Below are 26,973 nucleotides of genomic sequence, written 5' to 3'. Positions count from 1 at the left end.
TTGTAAAAAAAAAAAAAATCCACGTGTAAGTAGACTCATGCAGTTCAAACCCATGTTCTTCAAGGGTGAGCTGTACAGTTATTTTCTCCTGATAGGACATTAAAAACTAAAACTTAAAAAATGGGAAAAGGAAAAACAACAACAACAACAAAAACCCTGTAAACGTCAATGAATAAAATCTTCATTTGATTACATCTTTTACTTTTGGAATTTGTTTTTTATCATAGCCATCTAAGTTGCTTTCTTCTTTAAATAACCAAAGGAGTAACTGTAATGCAAAACATATTCTTAATCTTTTCCCTAATACAACAACTGTAAAATTTTAAGACAAATTTAAATTTGGTTTCAGGCCCTGTCTAAAATCCCTAGCTTAATTTTCTTTTAAATTACTTTTAAACTCTCATATATAATTTTACACCTAATGTATTATCTGACCATATTTTCTGTATTCTCAAGTGACCAACATGGGCAGCTTATACAAAGATAACCTCTTAATTAAAAACAAAAAAGAACAAAAAAAACCCCACACACTCTTATATATTCAGTTTGTCCTTTTTGGTCATTACTTCTCTTAGCATTGCAGTTAGTAACTTGTTAGAAGTCTTCCCTAAATGTTATAACACTAGGGCATTCAGTTCCAAATACCTACTGGTGTTGGGAATACCTAATATTGCTGTGTCAGAAATGACTATTACACTTGTCACCTCAGTCTTGGGAGATTTCACCAATTTAAGTGATCTTGAGTCTATCCCTTCTCTTTGTTCATTTTAAAAGGCAATCAATTCCTACCTGCTCAGCTGCCACGTGTGGGACTCACAGGGCAATGGACTTGTCTGGGCGAGGCAGGAAATGGGGTGTTTGAACCAATGCACTATTGGGGTCCTGAGGGAGGCCAAACTACAGCCTGCCAGGGATCATGGAGGTCTACCTTGGGGCTTATGGCACTAGAACTTACATGGCATTTTAAGACACTGTTTTATTTAGTATCATTTAACAAGAGATACCTCATTTCCTATAAAGGGAAACAGAAGAGAAGGCTATTGTTTTGAAACTTTTAATTCTGACATCCCAGTGACTTTCGGGTATGCTGCAAATGGAAGAGGGGGTGGGGTCTAGTTGTGATGCCTCTGGGATGTGTCTCACTGATGTAGCGTCTACCAATGTTCCTCTGACTCTCATAAATTCCCTTTATCTTCCTGGCTCTTGGAGGGTGGAAAAGAAAGAAACAGCAAGTGATATTCTAGAAACCTGGCTAGGCCTACTTAGGTCTTCTTGTAAGGAAGAGAAACTGATGGCAATTCTTTAAATACAGTAATTCTGGATATTTGAAACCCACATCCAACATGGTTAAAAATCCCTTCAAGGTTTCTGATGGCCTTATACCCGTAAAAGGCACAGAGTAGAGCACGGGAGGAAGGCCTGCTGTAACACAGGTTACTTGTTGCACTCTAATCCCACCTTTGGTTCCCAGGTATTTACCTGTTATCTCCACACCCTTGGTGTAATCTCCTGGGTAGCCCTTACTTGCCATCACGACAGTTAGGGCGGTGCGGTTTTCCAGCCAGACAGGCAGAGATGTGTGGAGCAGGCCATCAAAGGTAGACTGAATCACTTCATAAAGATCACTTTTAAGCAGCGGGAGGATCACCTGGGAAAACATAAATCAACATGGCAACTGAGAGAAACTTTAGTTCTCTCTAGACATTTTATTCACTGAGATACCAGCAGAACCTGCACATATTTCTTTTTTTTTTTTTTTAATTTTTTTTCAACGTTTATTTATTTTTGAGACAGAGAGAGACAGAGCATGAACAGGGGAGGGGCAGAGAGAGAGGGAGACACAGAATCTGAAACAGGCTGCAGGCTCTGAGCGGTCAGCACAGAGCCCGATGCGGGGCTCGAACTCACGGGCCGTGAGATCATGACCTGAGCCGAAGTCGGACACTCAACCGACCAAGCCACCCAGGCGCCCCTGCACATATTTCTTAAAGGTAATTATGTCCAGGCTGATAAAATCCTGAGATTAAGAAACACGTCAACAAAGTACCACTTTATAAACTGTCTTTAATTATTACCCACTTGGCACTCTGGATCACCGAAACGGCAATTAAACTCCAGAACTTTTGGGCCATCCTTGGTCAGCATTATACCAGCATAGAGGACACCTTCAATGAAAAAGGAAAAAAAACCCAAAAAACTATCATGAAAACATTGTATCGTGACTGAAAATTAAAGTATGTTTCTAACACTTGAAGTTTTGCACTAACCATGGCAAACTTTACAACAGGGCTCAATTAAAAGGTGGTGAAAAAAGAAAGTGGGGAAGTTTTGTCAAGGTGTAAAGTCGCTCCATGAATAATGCCCACAGTGACATCAGTGTGCTCACCTGTGTATGGCATACCCTCCTGCTGCATACCATCCACTGTCCTCTGAAGAACTGTATTTTTTATTTTCAGCAGCAAATCCTTCGAAACCTGGGGATTATATAGGAATATTTAAATATAACTGGGTATTAAAAAAATGTCTTATAAGCAGTACTATATGGGACAATGAAAACTATCATTTTTTACTACTTCAGATAAGCTGACTACTTTATTTACTTATTTTTAAATATTTATTTTGGGGAGAATGCAAGTGGGGGATGGGCAGAGAGAGGAGGACAGAGGATCCAAAGTGGGCTCTGTGCTGACAGGCTGACAGCAGCGAGCCCTATGTGGGGCTTGAACCCACAAACCTCAAGTTCATGATCTGAGCTGAAGTCAGATGCTCAACCGACTGAATCACCCAGGTGCCCCTAGGCTAAGCACTTTAAATTCATAAGCTTTTAAAATCTTCACATTGACCCTTTAAGTATTTAGCCTTACTTTTATAAAAAGGAAAGAAAACCTCTGAGAGATAAAGCAGAAGCTAGATTATGTATTATTTACTGATCGGGGTCAGCTGCTGTTTTATGACTAAGTATTAAATCATCTTTACTAGTAAACCTATAGAATTCCAAACATGTACACACTTAAAACTCACTAAAAAGAGTTTCCTAAACCATAATAATAGTAAAAATGAAAAAAGTTCCCCTCCCACCTTGAGGCTCTTTTGTATCCTTCTAGTATATTCTATGCCTATTCCATAAGCCTATAAAATTAAGAATGTGAAAGTTTATATTATAAAAATTAGACCTAGACATAGTTCTTTTTTAAAAAAGATTTTAGGGGCGCCTGGGTGGCTCAGTCGGTTAAGCAGCCGACTTCGGCTCAGGTCATGATCTCGCGGTCCTTGAGTTTGAGCCCCACGACGGGCTCTGTGCTGACAGCTCAGAACCTGGAGCCTGTTTCCGATTCTGTCTCCCTCTCTCTCTGACCCTCCCCCGTTCATGCTCTGTCTCTGTCTCAAAAATAAACATTAAAAAAAAAAATTAAAAAAAAATAAAATAAAAAAGATTTTACTTTTTGAAGTTTTAACTAATTTCTATACCCAATGTGGGGCTTGAACTCAAAACCCTGAGACCAAGAGCTGTATGCTTTATTGACTTTGCCAGCCAGGTGCCCCTAAAGATAGCTCTTGTACTAAAATCACTTTTATTGAATAGTAGTTTTAATACTTATAAAACATTGGGGTGCTGGGTGGCTCAGTCAGTTGAGTGACCCACTCTTGATTTTGGCTCAGGTCATGATCCCAGGGCTGTGAGATTAAGCCCTACATCGGGCTCCCCACTGAACATGGAGCCTGAATAAGATTCTCTGTCCTTCTGCCTCTCTCCCCTGCTTTCTCTTTCTAAAATTAAAAAACAAAAATCTTACAGCTTTAAGTAAATCCTGTTTTATTTTTAATCTTTTAATCAATAAAAGTGTGTATAAGGCACTACATATACTATCAGCACAAACAACTGTGACTAATCATCAGTGAAAAGAATGGGTGAGTTTCTGAAGTGCTAGTTCTACTTAAAAGACACCCAATGCAATTCCTTATAAAAACTGTCCAAAAATTGTTTGGAAACATACTTTATGTACTCATTACGAAGTACAGAAACCATAAAAACAAATTATAGTCTGACATGGTTCTCAGTTCATCTCTCTTTTCACACACACAGACACGCACACATTTAATGAGCACTTATGTGCTAGGCCTTGGTTATCCAAAGATGATTAAAAAATAATTCTAGGGGCCCCTGGGTGGCTCAGTCAGTTGAGTGTCCAACTTCGGCTCAGGTCATGATCTCACAGCTCCTTAGTTCAAGCTCCGTGTTGGGCTCTGTCCTGACAGCTCAGAGCTTGGAGCCTGTTTAAGATTCTGTGTCTCCCTCTCTCTCTGTTCCTTCCCTGCTTGCACACTCTGTCTCAAAAATAAATATTAAAAAAAAATTTTTTTTTTTTTAAATTCTGTACTATAATTGGCTCTCATGGGTTAAAAACAGGGTGTAGAGAGCAGGAGCTAGAAGGATTTCAAACCACAGTTCTTCAAGGACTTTAGAAAAGGTTTTTACTCATTCATTTATATTTTTATACAATTTATTGTCAACTTAGCTAACATACAGTGTGCTCTTGGCTTCAGGAGTAGATCCCTGTGATTCATCACTTACATACAACACCCACTGTTCATCCCAACAAGTGCCCTCCTCAATGCCCATCACCCATTTCTACCGCCCTCCCCCTATCCACATCAACCCTCAGTTTGTTCTGTTTCTTATGGTTTGCCTCCCTCTCTGTTTGTAACTATTTTTCTCCTTCCCTTCCCCCATGGTCTTTGTTTCTGAGTGAAACTAGAAGAGATACTTGTCATTTAATAGGAAATCCAAGTTGCTGGTTAGTAGCATCACGTACAGAAAACAGACAGAAAAACATGGTCCAAGGGCTCTTTGAGAAGACTAAACCATGACTGCTGAACTTGAGCTGGACTTCTGGGAAGTACCTGAGGTGCAGGACAATAGGCTCCCATTCCCCCTGTGTTGGGGCCGTGATCGCCCTCCAGCAATCGTTTATGGTCTTGTGCTGGGGGCATGGGGGCCACGGTCCTGCCATCAGTGAAGCACAGACACTGCAGAGAAAACAAAATAGTCCACTTATCTTAAATGGCAAAAAATTAAAAAGAAAAAAAAAGGAAAAGAAAAACAACAACTTAATAAGGAGAACTAGATGTACCATAACTCTAATCAGGAGAAAAAAAAAATTTTTTTTTTTCAAGTGAGTTGAAACATAAGTAACCCTAAGCTATTTACATCAAGAATCAAAAGATTTTGTATACTCAGTTTCTGAAGGGTCTGTAATCTTTGAGCGAGTTAGGAAAAAAAGGTAAAGCTAATTTCAAAGTGAAATATTTCAACCTTTCCCCCCTTAAATAATAGACGATAAAAACCCAAGTCCTCTACTGATATACTGGGTGTGATTAAGAGAGAATAAATTCTTTTTTCACTTGCATCCAAAATATTAAACATATACAAATTCCTTTGTAGGTGCTGGGTTTATGCTTTCAGATGAAGCAACCAGAATAAATAAAATCTTTTTGGGACTCATAGATCAGGTAATACAACTTCTCATACTCTGTAAGAGCCCAGAAGATGAATACACTTACAGAAACCTCTTCTCCTTCAAGAAGTTCTTCAATGACAATTGTTTCTCCAGCTGCTCCATAAGCTTTCTCCTTGCAGATGAAAAAAAAGAAAGTTAAGCTTTTAATATTTACTTAATGGGCTGTTGTCATTTTTCACAATTTCTATTATGAATCAATTCTAGTATTGTAATTTCCCCTTCCTTTTCTGAAAGCTTCAAAGGAACATATGAATGTTTTCTTTTTTGTTTACTTATTTAAGTAATCTCTAAACCTGATGTGTGGCTTGAACTCACAACCCTGAGATCGTGACCCTCAGACCCTCCGGCTGAGCCAGCCAGGCACCCCATATGAATGTTTCCTATTTTGTCAAGTGGCAATGATACAGAGCTAGCACTGGTACAGATGAAATGAACACATCATTAACACTCTTCTGGGGATCTGGCTTTCCAGTTTCAAATAATGTAACAGAGAAGCAGATTTTTTCATCATTACCATTTAACTCTTATGTGTGATTATAATTAGAATATGCTTGCCTAGAGAATCCTGTGAAAATATATTTTGACAAGTGAGATCAATAACCAAGATGGATCATAAAAGAAAAGTAAGGGTATTAATTCCACGCTTCACTTCTCTTAGACCTGGGACATAACAAATACTTGTCTTCATAGATGGCTGAGAATTTGAATGTTCTGTAGTCTGAGGATTTTCTACCTTCCATAGCAGACAACAAAGCATGCTACAACTTACTTCCAAAGAATAGCATCATGGTTTAGCCATCAGTGTAGATTTGTAAAAAGCCTTTTATAGAGATGGATTATAATACACAGTATTACAACAAATAACTGATGGGTTTGCTAGACTGTGTCCTTGAGACACAATTCATAAACTTACAAGTATTCATCACAGTGTGACTTTTCCAGAGAACAACCTACCTGCATGATCTCCTGTACAGCCCTGCAGGCTTCTTCTGTGCTCTTTGCAACAATCACCCCTTTCCCAGCTGCAAGACCACTGGCCTTCACAACCAAAGCAGGGAAGTCTGCACTGTAAAGACAGAGTCATCTTCAACATTTAATAAATCCTTACAAAAGTTTAAAATGCTCTAGGATGTCATAATGATAAGCTATAGCAACTGAAAAGCAGAAAGAAAAAAAAGTGCTTGTACCGACATCATTTTGATACTTCCTGCCAGGATTTTTTCCCCTATGTATTCCTTTAGAGTCGTGATCATAAAGTACATACAATTTTGCTTTTTTCACTTATCATGAGATCATATAGGCAAGGTCTTTGGAAACTGAAGCAGCTGTATAGCACAGGTATGGAATGATCCTTAGGAATAAAGTAGTGAATTGTACTCTCATTCTAGTAGAAGATGTAACTGTGTAAGACCAGTGTTAAGTGTGGATACATAAGTCGTTTCTCAGAGTACACAGAAGAAACTGTTCTTGGTAGTTTCTTCTGTTGGATGGGAGTGGAGATCTACAAGGAGACTTACCCAAAATAAGTAACAAAATTGTTACTTACCCAAGTCATCTGGCTATAAGAAAATAACATTCAGTGTCTAAAACCCCTATAGGATGAAAAATAATGAAACTGACTCAACTAAAAGGAAAACATACCAGATAAAAGGGAGAAATGTCAACAAAAAAGGGCAAAGGCATGTACCTACCATCATTTGTTAATTGCTTTATGTTTTTATTTTATCTCTTTTGAGAGAGACACAGAGAGAGAGAGCGAGCTAGCGAGCAAGTAAGGGAGGGGCAGAGAGAGAGGGGGACAGAGGATCTGAGGCAGGCTCTGTGCTGACAGCACAGATACGGATGCCTAGCTCAAACTCACTAAGTGTGAGATCATAACCGCAGTCAGACACTTAGCCAACCGAGCCATCCAGGTGCCCCTAATTGCTTAATATTTTTAACACAACAAAGAACAAGAATGTTTCGTCTTTTTAGATCTCAGTCCAGGTGGCAGAAGGCTAAGTGAAGATTCCTCACTCTAGTTAATTATTTATGAAAAAGCCAATATCCTTTATGTTGTAAGATGCCACTGTGTCAGTTTGGCTGTGAAAGGAGAGCCTGACTGCTGAATCAAATGTTATCTTTTCCCTTAGAAACTCTTCACTTATATTAAAAAAAATTCTTCTTTCTGCAAGGCCACAGAGTGTACAACTATACATGCCCAGGGTCCTAACCTACACAGCATGAGTTCCCCCCCCCGCCCCCCACAATTATCTTACTATAAACCTGTGACACAAAAGTGACCTGTGTATCTTCTAGCTACCTCATAATAAAGCTGCAGGCCTCCTCAGGTCTGGTGAAAGCTCTCCACCGTGCTGTCGGGATTCCGTGTCGGTCCATAAACTCTTTGGCAAATCTCTTGCTGGACTCTAACTGAGCTGCTTCTGCTGTGGGACCAAAGCATCGCACTCCTGCAGAGGTCAGGTTCCCAACAATTCCTATTGATGGAAACAGGCAGCCTTAGGTGAACCAAGGTCTCTGTAGGGCCTTCTGACTCTGAAGAATCACGATTAGACTAAGTCTATAGGGACATAAAGCAGATAAGTAGTGGCAGAAAATAACTAGATCATTCATATTGTCTCCAGGATAGAAACAGAAACTTTAGTACCATGTGATTCAAACCCAGCAAAAATGATGTGGAGTCAAGTGCAGGATTATTAAATGGACACCAGAACAGAGCAGAATATGAACACATAAAATGTTTCCCACAGTTGCAGATTTGATCTTTCATTCATCACATTACTGATACATTAGGGAAAAAAAACCGTAGAATCCATACATTTCAAGAGGGTGAAAGCTCTTTTTCCAATGTGATACAAGATTAAAAATCCTCATCTTAGATGATCTCTAAGCTCCTGTTGGCAATGCATATATTATATTGATAAATAGAAACAAACTTTACCAGCAGCCAGAGGTGCCTCTGGTCCAACAACTACGAATTCAATGTTCTCATCTTTGCAGAACTGAGCAAGGGCAGTGTGATCACTTATCGAGATGGCTGTGAACAGAAAAACAAACCCATCTCACTCGATAAAACATGAACAGTCATGCTGAAAAACAAGGACTTTATTTTTAGATGCCTATTAACTATTGGTTTTCTTTTACAGATACAGATGATAGTTTCACTGTGAGATATTCAGAACCTACTGCATTAAACTAACCAACATAGCTCAGTCCTCCATCACTACAGCCAGTTAGATGACAATACCAGTAAGCTTCTCAAAGAGCTATTAAAAGTCATTTGTCACATTGATTGTAAGCAAAAAATGTACCACAGGATATATTCAGAAACTGTCTTTTAATGTCATTTACTCAAGATTTACTGAGAACCACTATATGCTAGATTCTGTACTAGTCACTCGGTTAAGATACTAACAGAGTCCCTACACTTAGGATGCTTGTGTGGGAATTTTGGGTAATAAATATGCAAGCAAAAAAAACCCAAAAACAAACAAATGAAAAAAAACCAAGTGTGAACAAATCAGGCAAATTTGATGTCAGGTGAATTGGGAGGCTATTCCAGGAAGGGTCTTTGGGCAGAGATGTGTAAGGTACGAACTGAATGATAATTTTAAGACCTAGCTTCCTTCTTCAACCCACAAGTCAGGTAAGTTTCCTCAATGGAGTTCTAAATAATTAGCAGCAGGATCAACCATATGCAAAGTATGGGTTGATTCCATAAGCACCCTCATGCTTCACTGTATCTGGACCACCATTCTTTTTTGCTTTTGTTTTTTAGATTTATTTTTTTAACGTTTATTTGAGAGAGAGCATGAGTGCACACCAATGGGGGAAGGGCAGAGAGAGGGAAAGAGAATCACAAGTGGGCTCTGCACCGTCAGCACGGGAGCCTGACAGGGGACTTGATCTCATGAACCACAAGATCATGACCTGAGCTGAAATCAACACCTAGATGTTTAACTGACTGAGCCACCCAGGAGCCCCTGGACTACCATTCTTAAGTTGGCTGAAGTCTTTTTTTTTTTTTTTTAATTTTTTTTTCAACGTTTTTAATTTATTTTTGGGACAGAGAGAGACAGAGCATGAACGGGGGAGGGGCAGAGAGAGAGGGAGACACAGAATCGGAAACAGGCTCCAGGCTCCGAGCCATCAGCCCAGAGCCTGACGCGGGGCTCGAACTCATGGACCGCGAGATCGTGACCTGGCTGAAGTCGGACGCTTAACCGACTGCGCCACCCAGGCGCCCCAAGTTGGCTGAAGTCTTAAATTATGATGTTTGTGATGTGTAGGGGGTAAGTGCAGAAAGAGTAGGGTTCTCAACTTGTGAGCTGCCTGAGTAGGATAAGGATAGAAAACCACGTACTCAGGGTTGGTATCTGCTAACACAACTGGGCTGAGCAGAGCTGACTACATCTGCACAGCAGAGAGTGGCAAGAGAAAAATACCTATCCTGTTGCTACAAGTGGTAGCAGTCTCATGGCAATCTTGAGAGATTTTCATGGGCCAGTCTACAGGACATCAACTGTTATTTACACAGAACGTGCCAGTTCTTCAATAAATACATTAAGATACCTCACCCGCAAAACTAAGAACCAGGGAAGCAGATGTTTCATTTATCATTTTTTCTTTTTGGTCCTATGTACACAATTATCTTCTCCCAGTTTGTGGCTTGTTGGGCCTATGTTCTCTCCATAAATATTATGTGCCATACAGGGTACTAGGCATGATGGATGCAATACAAAAACAAGACAGATGGGTTTCTTGCCCTCATGTAGCTTACAATCTAGAGCTTATGTTCCTGCAGGGAAATGATGATAGGAGATAGACAATAGAAAAGTAAATATGTACAATGGTTCATGATTGAAAGCATATGAAATGGGGTGGGCATGCTTTACCTAGAAGTTTCAGGAAAGACCTCTTTGAGGAGAGAACATATAGACTGAGACCTGAATGACAGGGAGCCAGTCATGCTAGGGGTGGGAACAAATACCAAGTTCAAGGCAGCTCTGTTTGGGAAAATGGCAGAAGTGCATGGACAGAGAGCACACTGAAAAAAATACAAAGGACATAAAAGATCAGGCTGGAAAGTGATACAGGAGCCAGACTGCAAAGGGCTTTGATAGTTAGGAGTTTGAGTTCCATTCTAAGGAAGTCACTAAGGAATTTAAGGTAGTGTAAGAACTGAACATTTTTTTTCACTTCTACCAGTGAAAGAGATAAAGGTTGAGGTCTATTATGGACTCAGATTTGCCAAAATTTACTTTTAATAGCACCGCTCAACTTTTCATTTCCAAAAATACACATCAAAACGCCTTTACCCTTAGGCACCTGTGACTTTTTCAATGGATGTATTTTGTAACGTTTATAGTAATTTAAGATAAAGAAATGCTACCCTCTGAACAAGATACCTTTTTTTTTTAAGTAGGCTTCACACCCGTGCAGAGCCCAATGCGGAGCTTGATCTCACAACCCTGAGATCAAGAGTTGGATGCTTAACTGACTTGAGCCATCCAGGTGCCCCTGAATAAAATACCTTAAATTTACAACATACAAGTATTTAAATTACCACATACATCTTAAGGTTAAGAAAAGCATTCAAATATGAATAACTATCGACTCTATAAAGAACAGATGTGGTTAACATTTATCATTTACGATTATTAGCTATTACTCCCGACTTTATTTTTTTTGTATTTAAAAATTTTTTTTAAAGCGTATTCATTTTTGAGAGACAGAGTGTGAGTGGGGGAGGGGCAGAGAAAGAGGGAGACACAGAATCCAAAGCAGGCTCCAGGCTCTGAGCTGTCAGCACAGAGCCTGACGCAGGGCTTGAACCCATGAACTGTGAGATCATGACCTAAACCCAAGTCAGACGCTTAACCGACTGAGCCACCCAGGCGCCCCTACTTACTTGTTTTTTTGAAAAAGAGCACACGTGTACGGGAGAGGGGTAAAGGGAGAAAGCAAGAGAGAATCTTAAGCAGACTCCATGCTCAGGGCGGAGCCCAACACAGGGTTGCATCTCCTAAGTGTGAGATCCTGACCTGAGCAGAAATCAAGTCAGACACTTAACTGACTAAGCCACCCAGGCGACCCTTACTCCCCACTTTTAAAGATGATTACCAGTATTTGAAATCTTTTCCAAGCAGGCAGTGCCTGCATTGCCCGGGGCAACCAACACATGTTTGACACGATTAGACTGTGCAAGTTTCCAGGCCAGTGTATGTTCCCTTCCGCCACCGCCAATTACAAGTACGCGGGCTGCCATTGCTCTGTCTGCAAAGCAGGAATTCCAAAGGAAAATAAAAGCTGCAGAAAGAAAACCACAGTTATCTTACAATGCATAAACTTTAGAAATCACAATTTGTAAATATGATTTAAGTGGTCACTTGTAATCCTACAAATAACATTTTACCCCCCAGATTTATTTATGAAAAATTAGGGATCATAATTTGAGATGACAATATTCATGAGGATTAGGGAGGTATGTATTTATGGAATCTCCACCCCTGATGTGGGGCCTGAACTCATGACCCCGAGATCAAGAGCTGCATGCTGTAATGACTGAGCTAGCCAGGCGCCCCAAGGTAGGTATTTTAATTTTTTTTTCAACGTTTATTTTATTTTTGGGACAGAGAGAGACAGAGCATGAACGGCGGAGGGGCAGAGAGAGAGGGAGACACAGAACTGGAAACAGGCTCCAGGCTCTGAGCCATCAGCCCAGAGCCCGACGCGGGGCTCGAACTCACGGACCACCGACGCGGGGCTCGAACTCACGGACCACGAGATCATGACCTGGCTGAAGTCAGACGCTTAACCGACTGCGCCACCCAGGCGCCCCTAAGGTAGGTATTTTAAAAATGAGGCAGACTGGCCTAGAGCTAGGTTAAGGAATTAAATGGTGACTTCTAACCTGATTTAAAAAAAAAAAATTCCTATGAATAATCACCTTTCTTTAGGTTTTACTTCACTCTTTTTGAAATTTTTTTAAAAGTTTATTTTTTGAGTGAGAGAGAGAAAGGCATGTGAGCGGGGGAGGGGCAGAGAGAGACCGACTGAGAAAGAATTCCAAGCAGGGCCCACTGCCAGTGCAGAGCTCCACACAGGGTTTGAACCCACAAACCAGGAGATCATGACCTCAGCCTAATTCAAGAGTCAGAAGCTTAACCAAATGAGCCACCCAGGTGCCCCTACTTTTCCTCTTTTGAAAGATTTGCAATCATCAATCCTTAGTTAAACAAGAATCCTAACATTTCAAATTTAAACCTCAAATTTAATATACCTGCTTTTAAATCTTGAGATACCACAGATAAGACTTTAAAGTGATCATAAACTGGAAGAAATATTTAAGATTGGGGCTTGTATAGGGCCAGAGAGTAAATATTTTCATTTTCATCTTTGAGAGTCATAAGATCTCTATGGTAACAGCTCAACTCTGTCACTGTGGCACGAAAGCAGCCATAGACAATACAGAAATGGATGAACATGGTTATGTTCAGTGAAACCTTACATAAATAGGCAGTGGGCTGTAAGTCATAGTTTGCCTATATTCCGCTCTAAGCAGTAGGAAGCTATCACAGGCTCATAAAGAATAATCATGAGTGTGTTTCAATAAAACTTTATTTATGGACACTGTAATGTCATTATCTTACAGTTTTCAAATGTCTTAAAAATATCATTCTTCCTTTAAATTCTTCCTAATCATGTAACAATTGTGAAAATTGTTCTTATTTGGTGAGCTGTACAAAAACTGGTGGCAGGAAGGATTTGGTACAAGGGCCAGTTTGCGGACTCCTGATTTAAGAAATTAGTGCAATATGCTAGAAGGTTGGTACAGAAGGCAAACTCAAACCTGAACACGTCTCACCATAGCTCTGGCATTTGATTCTCAGCTGGACGGATATAACACCTATCTCAACTCAAGTCAGCAGTGTAATCTTGGCTAAACTCTTACTACCTGTAATTCGATTTCTTTACATCTTAAAAGATGGAAGTAGGAGAACTTGCTTAAGAAGCTATATTAAGGGTTAACTGAAATAACATTTTCTTTGAAATGACATTTATAAACAGTTAATACAATTTCTGACAGCAGCAATAAATGCGAGCTTGTTCTATTTTATTGCTTTTATGTAAGTTGATACATTAAGAGATACAAGTACTAACAGGGAGAGAAAAGCCAAAGGAATAAATACTTGTCACACTAGTCTACTAATTTCTAGAAGACGTTTCATTAGGTAGAAGGCAAACTGAAGACAGCAGAAAAGAAAACTGAAATCAGTAACTTGAGTGATGCTAGGATTACATATTTACAGAAAAATCTAGGCTGGTAATACAAAACACTTACAACTTTTAAGCACTTACTTTGTGCCAGATGCTATTCTAAATGCTTTTCACGAGAATTGCTTCACAATCGTAAGAATTCTATGAGGTAGCTACTATAACCACCCCACTGTACAGATAAGAAACTGAGGTCCACCTGGGTTAAACAACTTGCTGTATGTCACATATCTAAGAGGAAGTAAAGCCTTGATTCCAAAGTATACAATTTTGCTTTGGATAGTCTTCACAGTTGAGATGATGATTACTTAATATTTGAGGAAGAGAAAAGTCGCTATTGTCTCAGACAAAAGCTATTTTTAACAAAAAACAGCCTTGCCACGTGTATCAAAACACCTGAAGTAAACAAATTTTTCTGAATTCTAGAGAAAAAAAAAACCCAAACATTTAGTTTGGATGAGAGGCACTAAAGGAAAACTGTCCTAGCTGCCACAGCGGATCACAGAAATTGCATTAGGATCCAGCCTGAAGGAATCCACACCAGGGATGGTTAGGAGGCCTGGGCTGCAAAGTGCTTTGGTTTGGGTTGAGACTGCCCCTTACTAGCTGGAATACCTCGAGAAACTTAACTTTTTTGGGCCTCGGCCATCTAAACGGGTAGCTTAAAACCAGAATAAGAGAGTCAGGTAAACCAATTGAGGACAGGGTGAATGATATAAAGCAGAAACCAATTACGAAAGTGGACTAAATCTGCTACAGACCAGGGGTGCATCAAGAAAAAATATGCATTTTAGGCTTATGACCTAAAAAAAGGCATCAAAATACAGACCCATAAAAAAAAAAAAAAAAAGACCCTGACATCTTAGAAGGGAGGGAATGTGAAAAATCCAACGTCAACCTCGGTCAAAAGAAGTGAAACGCACATGGCCCACCCACACCCACGGCACTTAAAACCAAGACGAGAATCCCTACAGTCAAATCGGTTCCTACAGTTTCATCCAATTCCTGATAGTAAATTCCCAAACCGAAGCATAGGCGTACTTTACTTAGAACCGGAGAGGGCTCCCGCAACGACACAGGGCGGTCCTGCAGCTCACGCTTACACGCTCACCCGCGCGCTCCGAGCCCGGGCGCCCGCCGTGCGCCGGAAGTCGGCCCAGCGGAATCCGGCGGGTGCCTCTACCCACCCCCCCCCCGCCCCGCCCCGCGGCCCGCGCCACCCCATTGGTCAGCGCGGCCCGTGGTGGCCTCAGCGAGGTAATCAAGTGTGATTCCTTCTGGCTCTAGTGCGCGGCCTGAGCTTACTCCACAGTAATGCTACCAAGACCTTGCGCGTTTATAATGGATCATTACACTATCGGGGGCCACGTATCGTCTCTATTCATTCCCCCTTAGGAGGCCTCACAGCTCTGAGGGCGGGGGGGGGGGGGAGAGTCGCCAAAATGCTAGACCCACGATTAGCTTATTGTGTGTTGCTAACGAGGCAGAGCTGACTACTGCCGAGAACCTCCTGACACGCTCGACTCCCGACGAGACTAGAATGCACCAGACTTTGAACGGCAGGTCGCCTAAGATCTCTGCCTACTGCTTTAACAAAAAAAAAAAAAAAAAAAAAAAAAAAAGGCTGAGGACGCCATAAGAGAAAGATGGGGGTAAAAACATGTCCTTCGTATTCACACCACAGTGGGGCGGGCGCAGATTAATGGTTTTCCGGATGCATCTCCCTGCCAAAACACAACTTGGCGCCACCCGGGAACGGCGGAGGCCCCGTATCAAAGCACGTAGTCCTTCTTGCTCCCTTTTGTCATGCTATTTAATCTCGAGTATTTAGTAAACCTCTTAAGCCTCCCCAAACACTGTTGGAGATTGACAACGTAAACTGACACAGCCGCCTCAAGAGACGCTTCTCCTGTAATGGCGCCTGCGTCAGTCACTAACATGGCGGACATAGTCGTGCGCGGCGCAAACGTCAGCACCTCTACCCCAGCCGCTCAGAAACAGCGGAGGAGAACTAGGCCGTGCTCACTGATTGGTCCAGAGGCGGAGCGTGCCAGTCCAGACGCTCCCGCAGAAGCCAATCAGGACGGCGAGAGACGGAATTGGCCGCTGCGCCTCCTCCCGAGGCACGCTGGGAGCCTGGAGGACTAGCGAGGAGGAGTTGAGAGAACGGAGCGGACGCCATGGCGACCAACATCGAGCAGATTTTTAGGTCTTTCGTGGTCAGTAAATTCCGGGAAATTCAACAGGAGCTTTCCAGGTAAACGCTTCCCAGACTCTTCTGCTCCCAAGGGACCGATAGGGCCCCGTGTAGCCTTCCGTGGCACCCTTCTTCAGAGACGCCGTCGTTCCTCGCCTCAGGCCCCGCTACAGCCCCGCCTGGGCCTGGGATCCATTTTCCGGGGCCCCCCCCCCCCCCCCATCCGCTCCCTCCCTTCCCTGCGAGGAACTTTGTCTTCTCCGAGGTAACCCCAGACTCCCTCTTCTAGAACCGGGTTGTGATGTTCATTTTTCTTTCCCGTTTGGCCATCCCTTACCTTTTAGCTACTCGTAGGCCTGGTTGTCCACCAGGGACGGGCCTAGTTCCTGCCTCAGCTCCTCCTCCGCCGCCGCGTTTCCCCTCCCCCTCTCCGCCTCCGCGGATTTCGCCGGCCGGTGCCTCTGACCGGAAAGGGTCTCTAACGGCCGTTTCTTGAGTAATCTTAAATCCGCTTTATTATTGGCAAGCTTGAGATCACTTTGGGGGTCGGGATCCTTTAATTAGATTATTTGGGCCCTAGGGTCCTGTGGCTTCCACCAGACAGCATTCCTAATGGATTAGAAATTGAAGTGAAAGCTCAAATTAATGTTAGGTACTTTGACACAATATTCGAGGTGAGGACGGGAGAGTATTTTCACTAACAATTTCGGTTGGAAAGTAGGTTTCTGTTGACGTCTAATTTAATTTTTTTGCTGTTGCTGCTTCTGCCCCAGTTGACATATCTGATCAACACGCTACTTTTGCCGTTGTGTTAGACCTTACATAGTTTACCCTTGGTTTCAAAATTTGAGTGGGAAGAGATTTCCAAAGAAATAGTTGTTTACTGACGAGGAAAATGGTGTGGGTCATGATGTTACGTGGTTGTCTTTTAGTTTTGCTTCATGTAACGTAGGTATTCCGAGTTCAAGTGTTTTTGCTCGTTATATTTTGAAAGTTTAGAGTAATAGCATGAATTTGAAAACGCAGTTGTAAATTAAGTGCTGAAATTAACATAGGTTTATTGGGGCAACGGTATATAGTATCGCTAAGATTATTTTTTTGTAGGATATTTTGTTTAAGTAGGAAATCTATACGCTCACTTATTTCATCGCTGTTTAAAATTTTGTCATGTGTTAGTGATTTTAGATGATAAGACCAGAGGAATATAATTTTCTGAAAATTTTAATAGTTTCATCGGACAGTTGTGTTTGCTTATTGTAATGTCTTGTTTTTATATCTTTTAAAAATCAGTTATTGTATTTGAAAAACAAGTGTTTTATTGTAAAAACTTTAGAAAAAATAAAAAATTAGAAAGTGGGAAAACCGCATAATGTTCTTTATGTTCTTTCATTTTTTTACCTTGTGTGTACAGATGCACATACATGTTTTGTGAATTGTGATCATCTTGTTTTGTGTTGTGTTTTCACCTGATCGCGAACAAGTTTGTCTTCTCAGTCGTCTTTTGGGACCTTTTTTATGATTTCATAGAATTCTTTTGTAGGAATGTATTGTTGGATATTTAGATGGTTTGAAATTTTCATCCCTTTTCAGTAATTGAGATGAATATTTGATGACTTAAAGATGATTATAATCTTTTTTTAGTTATACTTTGGTTTTTAAATCCATGGCTTAGTAGTTAGGTGATTGATTATGTGTATGTGCTTAGGAAAAGAGTAAAAGAAGCTCCAGAAAGTCTAAAAAGAATATTAGATAAAGAAACTTATTATTGGGAATATTCAGCTTCTTGTCAAATAAGTAATAAGTTATCAGTCTGAGAGCAAAATTTTGATTATTCCAGTGAGCTATATTTGCCATATTTTCCTGCGTATTTTTACATATATCAATTTGAGTAAGGGGGCTGACGTTTAAGTAAAGTAAGTTATTTATTGTGTATAGATGGTTGTTAAGAAAGTATAAGCTCTGGTTTTGAATACCAGCTTCACCTACTAGTAACTATGTGAACTTTAGTTTGGTTTCATCTCTGTGGGTCATTGTCCTCATTTGTAAAATCAGAATGACAGTGGTAATCATAGAGTTTTGTTAGGATTAAATGAGTTAGGGAATGTAGACCCATGACTCTAATTAATAGTCAATAAGTGTTAATTATTATGTGACCCATTAAAAAGCCAAGTGTTCTAAATTTAGTTAACTACTGATTTTTTTTGTTTTTTGACCATTTAGACATTTATCAGGAGTGAAGCATAATTGATCGGTTTTTGTTAGTAGGTAAATTAAATTGAGTGTGTTAAAATTATTTTTCAAAACAACTCTGTTAACTTACACAAAAATAGTAAAAATGGCTAGCTAAATGACATGCTTCTCATGTCCAGATTCTTACGGCCCTGTGAATTGAAAACATGTTGAGCCATCTATATTAATTTACTGTTAGTGAAATAAAATGTCACTTGTTTCCCATGAGTTTTTTTGAACACCAGAAAATACTAGGATTCTTGACAGTGGATAAAAGCTATATAAATGTATTTTTCTTTTTAAACTTCATGGCATTTCAGTAATTTTAATCAGTCTAAACCTGATCTGAGGCTACAGTTTTACCCTTTTTACTTAATGTGTCTGTGGTAACTGTTCCTTGATATTGTTGATGCTGATTGTGATCCATGTACAGGTGTGGTTTTATTGTGGCTCTAGTTTTCTATCATAATGTTAGATGGTGTATTTTTCTTTGGATATGTGATTGTGATCAGTAGGTTTTTTTCCTCTGAGATAAAAATGCAAGTTAACCCGAATCTAAATCAGTTTAGGTTTCTGGGAATATTTTATTATTTATTTTGTAAGGAGTTTAGAAACCTCTTTTAAAGATTTTTTCTTAATTTTCATAGTTCTGAAAACTAAGTTATTGTGTAAAAATAAAGATGTACCAACTTTGAGTAGTGTGAAGGAGGCACTTTTGGTGGGGAATATCCTCTGAAAGAAATCCCAAAATGGTGAAATGTATGAACAGTATAAGATTATTTTAATCAACTGAATTATAAATATTAATGTATTATATAGTGTGGTAAAAGTATTAATGAATTTTGAAAACTTTTCTTGTCAAGTGGAAGGAATGAAGGCCAGCTCAATGGTGAAACAAATACACCTAATGAAGGAAACCAGGCAGGTGATGCAGCTGCCTCTGCCAGGAGCCTACCAAATGAAGAAATAGTTCAGAAGATAGAGGAAGTACTTTCTGGGGTCTTAGATACAGAACTACGATACAAGCCAGGTAAGCTGGGGATAATCAGCTGTCTTAAAAACTAAGGTTTTTAATTAGTTAACAGTATTATTTTTTTATTGCAGGGTATTTAAAAGTGTTTATTAGACTTTACTAAATTTTATTTTACTAAATTTTATTTACTGAAGACATTGTTTAAATTTTTCTGTGATAATATAGTTGTACTGTAACGTGAGCAAATAATTTGCTTTGCTGGTGGAATATTATAACTGTATTTGATTCGGTTTTGTGCCTCATTGCTAGGATTCTGAAAGCGGGTTTTCATTGAACAGTTGTGTAAATGTCAGCTTTGGAAGGGGCAGGAGCCTGGACCAAATCTGTAATGATTTTACAACCCTAGGAGGTTTTAGTTTAAAGCGCAAGGTTAGAGATTGCCTTGTTTTTGCATCTACTCCTCCTAAAAATGCAGTGGATGGAGAGGAGTCATTGCTTTGGTATTTAGTGTTTTGGAAATTAAAATAATTGATGTTTAGAAATGGAAGACTTATGATCAAGCACAGAAAGAACTATCTTCATTTAGTTTTAGAAATGGGCGGGTGGTATGGTTTTGTTTCTTATTTGAATTGTTTTTGATATAGGACATGGTAAAAACAGCATAGACTTCAGCTATACTTAGGTTTATGGTTGTAGCAACTTTTTTTTTTGAAGTATAATTTAGCTAACTAGCATGAAGTGCATGATAACTAGTAGAAAGTAATTAATTTTGTTTTAGAATAGGTCTTGTCACGGATTGATTCATTTTCTCTGTAATCTTTCTTGGTTATTTACTTATTTTTTGAGAGAGAGAGCTAGAGCATGAGTGGGGGAGGGGCAGAGAGAGAGGGAGACATAGAATCCGAAGCAGCCTCCAGACTCTGAGCTGTCAGCAGAGCCCAACGCGGGGCTCGAACCCACGAACTGTGAGATCATGACCTGAGCTGAAGTTGGACGCTAACCAACTGAGCTACCCTGGCGCACCTAAGTTTATTTTTGAGAGAGAGAACGAGCGGGAGCAAGCTAGAGCACGAATAGGAGAGGGGCAGAGAGCAATGGGGAGAGAGAAAATCCCGAGCAGGCTCCTTGCTGCCAGTGCAGAGCCCAACTTGTGGCTTGATCATAACCTGAGCCGAAATCAAGAGTTGGACATGTAACCAGCTGAGCCACCCAGGCCTCCCTCCCCAGGTCTAGATTTCTGATTAGCTTTTCTGCGATGACTAAAATTTATCTAATTGGATATTGGTATTAGAATAAATTTACCTGGTTGTAAAGTAGAAAAGAAGTTATTTTCTATTTCAGAAAAGTGCAGCGGTTTTAAGTTAAATGTAAAGAGGTAGAAGAATTTCTTTTCTAAGTGACTTATTTTTTAAGTAAAAACATTAAGATTATTTTGGCAATTTTAGAGGAGGGTTGTGGGGGAAAGGTGTTTATTAGAATGTAACACGGGTGTGATGAAGTAAAGTTCACGTTTGGTGTTGATGCTTTACGTTAGTTGTTTAGCCCTTCATATACTGCATAAAAGCACTCATTAGCATTTGCACGTATTAGCATTTTAACTCACTTTGTCCTCTAACTTTAGGAGACAGTGTCAGTAATTTGGCCAAGTCCATTCATCTAGTTTGTGGTGATTGAGTCAGGATTCAAAAAACAGATAGTAAAAATTGTTTAATGAGTGTATCTTTTATAGCAATTTGAATTTTAACAACTGGTAATACAAAATATTCTTCGGTAAGTGTAGTTTGAAAGTATTTTGCCATGTTTTGAGAGTTGGAGAAAAAAGTTTTAAGCTTGATAAAATACAGAATAAGTCTCAAGTTTTTATGATAAACTGATAATTTTTTTTTAAGTTGCTGATAATTTTAGACATTAGTTGTAGAAAGAAATATTGGAAAAGTTTGTAGGTAATTGGTATATAGAAAATAGTTTACTTAGTAACTTTATTTAACAAGAAGTATTATACGATGGCATTTTAATATGGAATATGAGTCTCATTTATGTGATATATCTGAGTTTACATTGGGGAATGTTTGACAAATTAAAATCAGTTTCCCTTACTTTCAGACCTGAAAGAGGCCTCCAGAAAAAGTAGATGTGTGTCAGTACAAACAGATCCTACTGATGAAATTCCCACCAAAAAGTCAAAGAAGCATAAAAAGCACAAAAATAAAAAGAAGAAAAAGAAGAAAGAAAAGGAAAAAAAGTATAAGAGACAGCCAGAAGAATCTGAATCAAAGGCAAAATCACATCATGATGGGAACATAGATTTAGAATCGGATTCGTTTTTGAAGTTTGATTCTGAACCTTCCGCGATGGCACTGGAGCATTCTGTAAGAGCGTTTGGCCTTTCTGAGACCAGTGAATCTCCTGCAGTTGTGTTAGAACCTCCTGTGGTATCAATGGAGGTATCAGAGCCACATACCTTAGAAACTCTGAAGCCAGCTACAAAAACTGCAGAACTGTCAGTTGCATCAACATCCGTAATTTCAGTGCAGTCAGAGCAGTCTGTGGCAGTCACGCTGGAACCACCCATGACAAAGATTCTGGATTCCTTTACAATGGCACCAGTGCCCACTACAACAGTCGTGCTAAAGTCATCTGAGCCGGTTGTCACAATGTCTGTGGAATATCAGATGAAGCCTGTGCTGAAATCTTTGGATACCACACCTGCAGAGCAATCAAAGATGCTAGAACCGCCAGTAGCAAAAGGGCTAGAGCCATCGGAAACCCTTGTGGTATCATCCGAGATCACTGCTGAGGTGCACCCTGAGCCGAGTACATCAACAACAGTGGATTTTCCAGAGTCATCTGCAACTGAAGTGCTCAGATTGCCAGAGCAGCCTGTAGAAGTACCGTCGGAGATCGCAGATTCACCCATGACAAGACCACAGGAGTTGCCGGAGTTGCCCAAGACCACAGCGTTGGAGCTGCCGGAGTCGTCGGTGGCCTCAGTGGTGGAGTTGCCGGGGCCACCTGCGACCTCCAAGCCGGAGTTGCAGGGGCCCCCTGTGACTCCATTGCTGGAGTTACCTGGGCCCTCTGCTACCCCGTTGCCAGAGTTGCCAGGCCCCCTTTCTACCCCAGTGTCTGAGTTGCTAGGGCCCCCTGCGACAGCAGTGCCTGAGTTGCCGGGGCCCTCTGTGACATCAGTGCCACAGTTGTCGCAGGAATTGCCAGGGCTTCCGGCACCATCCGTGGGGTTGGAGCCACCACAGGAGGTACCAGAGCCACCTGTGATGGCACAGGAGTTGCCAGGGCTGCCTGCGGTGACAGCAGCAGTAGAGTTGCCAGGGCAGCCTGCGGTAACGGTAGCAATGGAGTTGGCCGAACAACCTGTGACGACGTCAGAGTTGGAGCAGCCTGTGGGGATGACAACGGTGGAACATCCTGGGCAGCCTGAGGTGACGACGGCAGCAGGGTTGCTGGGGCAGCCTGAGGCAGCGATGGTGCTGGAGTTGCCAGGACAGCCAGTGGCAACGACAGCGCTGGAGTTGCCGGGGCAGCCTTCGGTGCCTGGGGTGCCAGAGTTGCCAGGGCTGCCTTCGGCAACTAGGGCGCTGGAGTTGTCAGGGCAGCCTGTGGCAACTGGGGCACTGGAGTTGCCTGGGCAGCTCATGGCAACGGGGGCACTGGAGTTCTCGGGGCAGTCTGGGGCAGCCGGAGCCCTGGAGCTTTTGGGGCAGCCTCTGGCAACAGGGGTGCTGGAGTTGCCAGGGCAGCCTGGGGCGCCAGAGTTGCCTGGGCAGCCTGTGGCAACTGTGGCGCTGGAGATCTCTGTTCAGTCTGTGGTGACAACAACGGAGCTGTCAACGATGACCGTGTCGCAGTCCCTGGAGGTGCCCTCGACGACAGCGCTGGAATCCTATAATACGGTAGCACAGGAGCTGCCTACTACATTAGTGGGGGAGACTTCTGTAACAGTAGGAGTGGATCCCTTGATGGCCCAGGAATCCCATATGTTAGCTTCTAACACCATGGAGACCCATATGTTAGCGTCCAACACCATGGACTCCCAAATGCTAGCATCCAACACCATGGATTCCCAGATGCTAGCGTCCAACACCATGGATTCCCAGATGTTAGCCTCTAGCACCATGGACTCCCAGATGTTAGCAACTAGCTCCATGGACTCCCAGATGTTAGCAACTAGCTCCATGGACTCCCAGATGTTAGCAACCAGCTCCATGGACTCTCAGATGTTAGCAACCAGCTCCATGGACTCCCAGATGTTAGCAACCAGCTCCATGGACTCCCAGATGTTAGCAACCAGTTCCATGGACTCTCAGATGTTAGCAACCAGCTCCATGGATTCCCAGATGTTAGCTACCAGCACTATGGATTCCCAGATGTTAGCGACCAGCACCATGGACTCCCAGATGTTAGCTACTAGCTCTATGGATTCTCAGATGTTAGCATCAGGCACTATGGACTCTCAAATGTTGGCCTCCGGCACCATGGATGCTCAGATGTTAGCATCTGGTACCATGGATGCCCAGATGTTAGCATCTAGTACCCAAGATTCTGCTATGTTGGGTTCAAAATCTCCTGATCCCTACAGGTTAGCTCAGGATCCTTACAGGTTAGCTCAGGATCCCTATAGGTTAGGTCATGACCCTTACAGGTTAGGTCATGATGCCTACAGGTTAGGGCAGGACCCATATAGATTAGGCCATGATCCCTACAGACTAACTCCTGATCCCTATAGGATGTCACCTAGACCCTATAGGATAGCACCCAGGTCCTATAGAATAGCCCCCAGGCCGTACAGGTTAGCACCAAGACCCCTGATGTTAGCATCTAGACGTTCTATGATGATGTCCTATGCTGCAGAACGTTCCATGATGTCATCTTACGAACGCTCTATGATGTCCTATGAGCGGTCTATGATGTCCCCTATGGCTGAGCGCTCTATGATGTCAGCCTATGAGCGCTCTATGATGTCAGCTTATGAGCGTTCTATGATGTCCCCTATGGCTGAGCGCTCTATGATGTCAGCTTATGAACGCTCTATGATGTCAGCTTACGAGCGCTCCATGATGTCCCCAATGGCTGACCGATCTATGATGTCCATGGGTGCCGACCGGTCTATGATGTCGTCCTACTCTGCTGCTGACCGGTCTATGATGTCATCGTACTCTGCAGCTGACCGATCTATGATGTCATCTTACACTGCTGATCGTTCAATGATGTCTATGGCAGCTGATTCTTACACCGATTCTTATACTGATACATATACGGAGGCATATATGGTGCCACCTTTGCCTCCTGAAGAGCCTCCAACAATGCCACCATTGCCACCTGAGGAGCCACCATTGACCCCACCTTTGCCTCCTGAGGAACCACCGGAAGGTCCAGCATTACCTACTGAGCAGTCAGCATTAACAGCTGAAAATACTTGGCCTACAGAGGTACCAGCATTACCTCCTGAAGAGTCTGTATCACTGTCTGAACCTTCTGTGAGTCAAAGTGAGATTTCAGAGCCTTCGACATTGCCTAATTATTCAGTGTCAGCATCAGATCCTTCAGTGTTAGCATCAGAGGCTGCTGTTACTGTTCCAGAACCACCATCAGAGCCAGAGTCTTCGGTTACATCAACACCCATAGAGTCTGCGGTAGTAGCAGAAGAGCATCAAATTGTTCCAGAGAGACCAGTGACTTACATGGTATCTGAAACTCCCGTGATGTCAGCTGAACCAACTGTATTAACATCAGAACCTTCAGTTATGTCTGAGACAGCAGAAACTTTTGATTCCATGAAAGCTTCAGGACATGTTGCCTCAGAGGTATCTCAGTCCCTCCTGGAGTCAGCTGCGACTAATCCAGAGCCATCACAGAGCGCTCTAGAGCTGCCAGCCATGGCTGTCTCAGAGCTACCAGCTGTGGCTGTCCCAGAGCCACCAACTGGGACTGTTCCAGAGCCCCCAGCTGTGACTGTCTTGGAGACCCCAGCCATGGCTATCCCGGACCCAACAGCTATGGTGGTCTCTGACTCAACAGCTGTGGCTATTCCAGACCCACCCACAGCTGAGGCTGTCCCAGAGACTGTGGCCTTGGCTGAGTCAGAGAATGTTACCATTTCTGTGCCAGTTGTTTCTGCCCTGGAGCCTAGTGTGCCTGTCCTGGAACCAGCAGTGTCAGTCCCTCAGGCTAATGCAGTTGTTTCAGAACCATCTGTTTCAGTGCAAGAATCCACTGTGATAATTTCAGAGCCTGCTATCACTGTCTCAGAACAGACCCAAATAATACCGACTGAGATAGTTGCAGAGTCTACACCAATGATACTGGAGTCTGATGTTATAAAAGGAGTGAATTTACTATCTGGTGATCAAAGTCTTACTCCAGAGATTGGCATGCAGGAGATTCCCATGCATTCAGATGAAGAGCCACATGCTGAAGGACACCTGAAGAATGACCCTTATGAAAGTGATCATGGTACAAATATAGACCTTAACATAAATAATCACTTAGTTGCTAAAGGGATGGAACATGACACAGTGTCTGCTGCCGCCACTGGTGCTGTTGGTGAAATTGGTGAAGGGAATATTTTGTCCATCGGTGAGACTAAACAATGCACAGTATTGGATACATGCTCTAGTGTTAGCGAAGCTGATGGAGGAACTCTATCTTCTGCTGGTCCCTTTGCTCTTGAACCTGATGCAGTGGGAACCAGTAAGGGTATTGAATTTGCTACAGCATCTGCTCTCACTTCAGTTAGTAAATATGATGTTGAAGTATCTTTAACCACTCAAGATACTGAACACGACATGATAATTTCCACTAGTCCCAGTGGTGGTAGTGAAGCTGACATAGAGGGACCTTTGCCTGCTAAAGACATTCATCTCGATTTACCATCTAATAACTTTATTAGTAAGGATGCAGAAGGACCATTACCTATAAAAGAGTGTGACCAGACATTAGCAGTTGCTCTCAGCCCTAAAGAAAGTAGTGGAGAAGATAAAGAAGTACCTCTCCCTACTAAAGAGATACTTTCTGATTCAGGATTTTCTGCCAATATTGATGATATTAATGAAGCAGATTTAGTGAGACCATTACTTCCTAAGGACATGGAACGTCTTACAAGCCTTAGAGCTGGTATTGAAGGACCTTTACTTGCAAGTGAGGTTGAACGTGACAAATCTGCTGCCAGTCCAGTCGTAATCAGTATACCAGAAAGAGCTTCAGAGTCCTCTTCAGAGGAAAAAGATGATTATGAGATTTTTGTAAAAGTTAAGGACACACATGAGAAAAGTAAGAAAAACAAGAACCGGGACAAAGGTGAGAAAGAAAAGAAAAGAGACTCCTCATTAAGATCTCGAAGTAAGCGTTCCAAGTCTTCTGAACATAAATCACGCAAGCGTACCAGTGAATCTCGTTCTAGGGCAAGGAAGAGATCATCGAAATCTAAGTCTCATCGCTCTCAGACACGTTCAAGGTCACGTTCAAGACGCAGGAGGAGGAGCAGCAGGTCAAGGTCAAAGTCCAGAGGAAGGCGATCTGTATCAAAAGAGAAGCGTAAAAGATCTCCAAAGCACAGGTCTAAGTCTAGGGAAAGAAAAAGAAAGAGATCAAGTTCCAGGGATAACCGGAAAACAGTTAGAGCTCGAAGTCGCACCCCAAGTCGTCGGAGTCGGAGTCACACTCCTAGTCGGCGAAGAAGATCTAGATCTGTGGGGAGGAGGAGCTTTAGTATTTCCCCAAGCCGCCGCAGCCGCACCCCAAGCCGCCGCAGCCGCACCCCA

The 26,973-nt window shown here is 42.0% G+C and overlaps 2 protein-coding genes across 8 annotated transcripts in view; one reads left to right on the top strand and one right to left on the bottom strand.

The window, feature by feature from the left end:
- The window catches only part of GART (phosphoribosylglycinamide formyltransferase, phosphoribosylglycinamide synthetase, phosphoribosylaminoimidazole synthetase), a 30,143-nt gene extending 13,736 nt beyond the window's left edge, over positions 1-16,407 (bottom strand). The window contains exons 1-10 of one of the 3 annotated variants that reach the window (XM_040484007.1): positions 16,331-16,407; positions 11,643-11,828; positions 8,461-8,556; positions 7,822-7,996; positions 6,474-6,585; positions 5,563-5,631; positions 4,903-5,028; positions 2,387-2,474; positions 2,080-2,165; positions 1,480-1,648 (exon numbers count right to left, since the gene is read on the bottom strand). In XM_040484007.1, the coding sequence (XP_040339941.1) occupies positions 1,480-1,648; positions 2,080-2,165; positions 2,387-2,474; positions 4,903-5,028; positions 5,563-5,631; positions 6,474-6,585; positions 7,822-7,996; positions 8,461-8,556; positions 11,643-11,787 (1,066 nt within the window). In that variant the 5' untranslated portion in view covers positions 11,788-11,828; positions 16,331-16,407. Of the gene's footprint in view, positions 1-1,479; positions 1,649-2,079; positions 2,166-2,386; positions 2,475-4,902; positions 5,029-5,562; positions 5,632-6,473; positions 6,586-7,821; positions 7,997-8,460; positions 8,557-11,642; positions 11,829-14,837; positions 14,962-16,330 lie in introns of those variants that run through there. The other 2 variants (XM_040484005.1, XM_040484006.1) reach the window with 2 other exon arrangements.
- SON (SON DNA and RNA binding protein) overlaps positions 15,921-26,973 on the top strand; it is a 33,040-nt gene continuing 21,987 nt past the window's right edge. For all 5 annotated transcript variants that reach the window (XM_040484000.1, XM_040484001.1, XM_040484002.1 and 2 more), the window contains exons 1-3: positions 15,921-16,053; positions 19,086-19,252; positions 21,299-26,973. The exon at positions 21,299-26,973 is cut by the window's right edge and continues 316 nt beyond it. In XM_040484000.1, the coding sequence (XP_040339934.1) occupies positions 15,977-16,053; positions 19,086-19,252; positions 21,299-26,973 (5,919 nt within the window). In that variant the 5' untranslated portion in view covers positions 15,921-15,976. The remainder of the gene's footprint in view (positions 16,054-19,085; positions 19,253-21,298) is intronic.

The sequence above is a fragment of the Herpailurus yagouaroundi genome, unplaced genomic scaffold (genome assembly GCF_014898765.1).
Source record: "Herpailurus yagouaroundi ecotype Mexico unplaced genomic scaffold, PumYag 162, whole genome shotgun sequence".
Classification (NCBI taxonomy): Eukaryota; Metazoa; Chordata; class Mammalia; order Carnivora; family Felidae; genus Herpailurus; species Herpailurus yagouaroundi.
The sequence above is the reverse complement of the archived record's forward strand: the minus strand, read 5'-3'. Positions and strand labels throughout refer to the sequence as shown.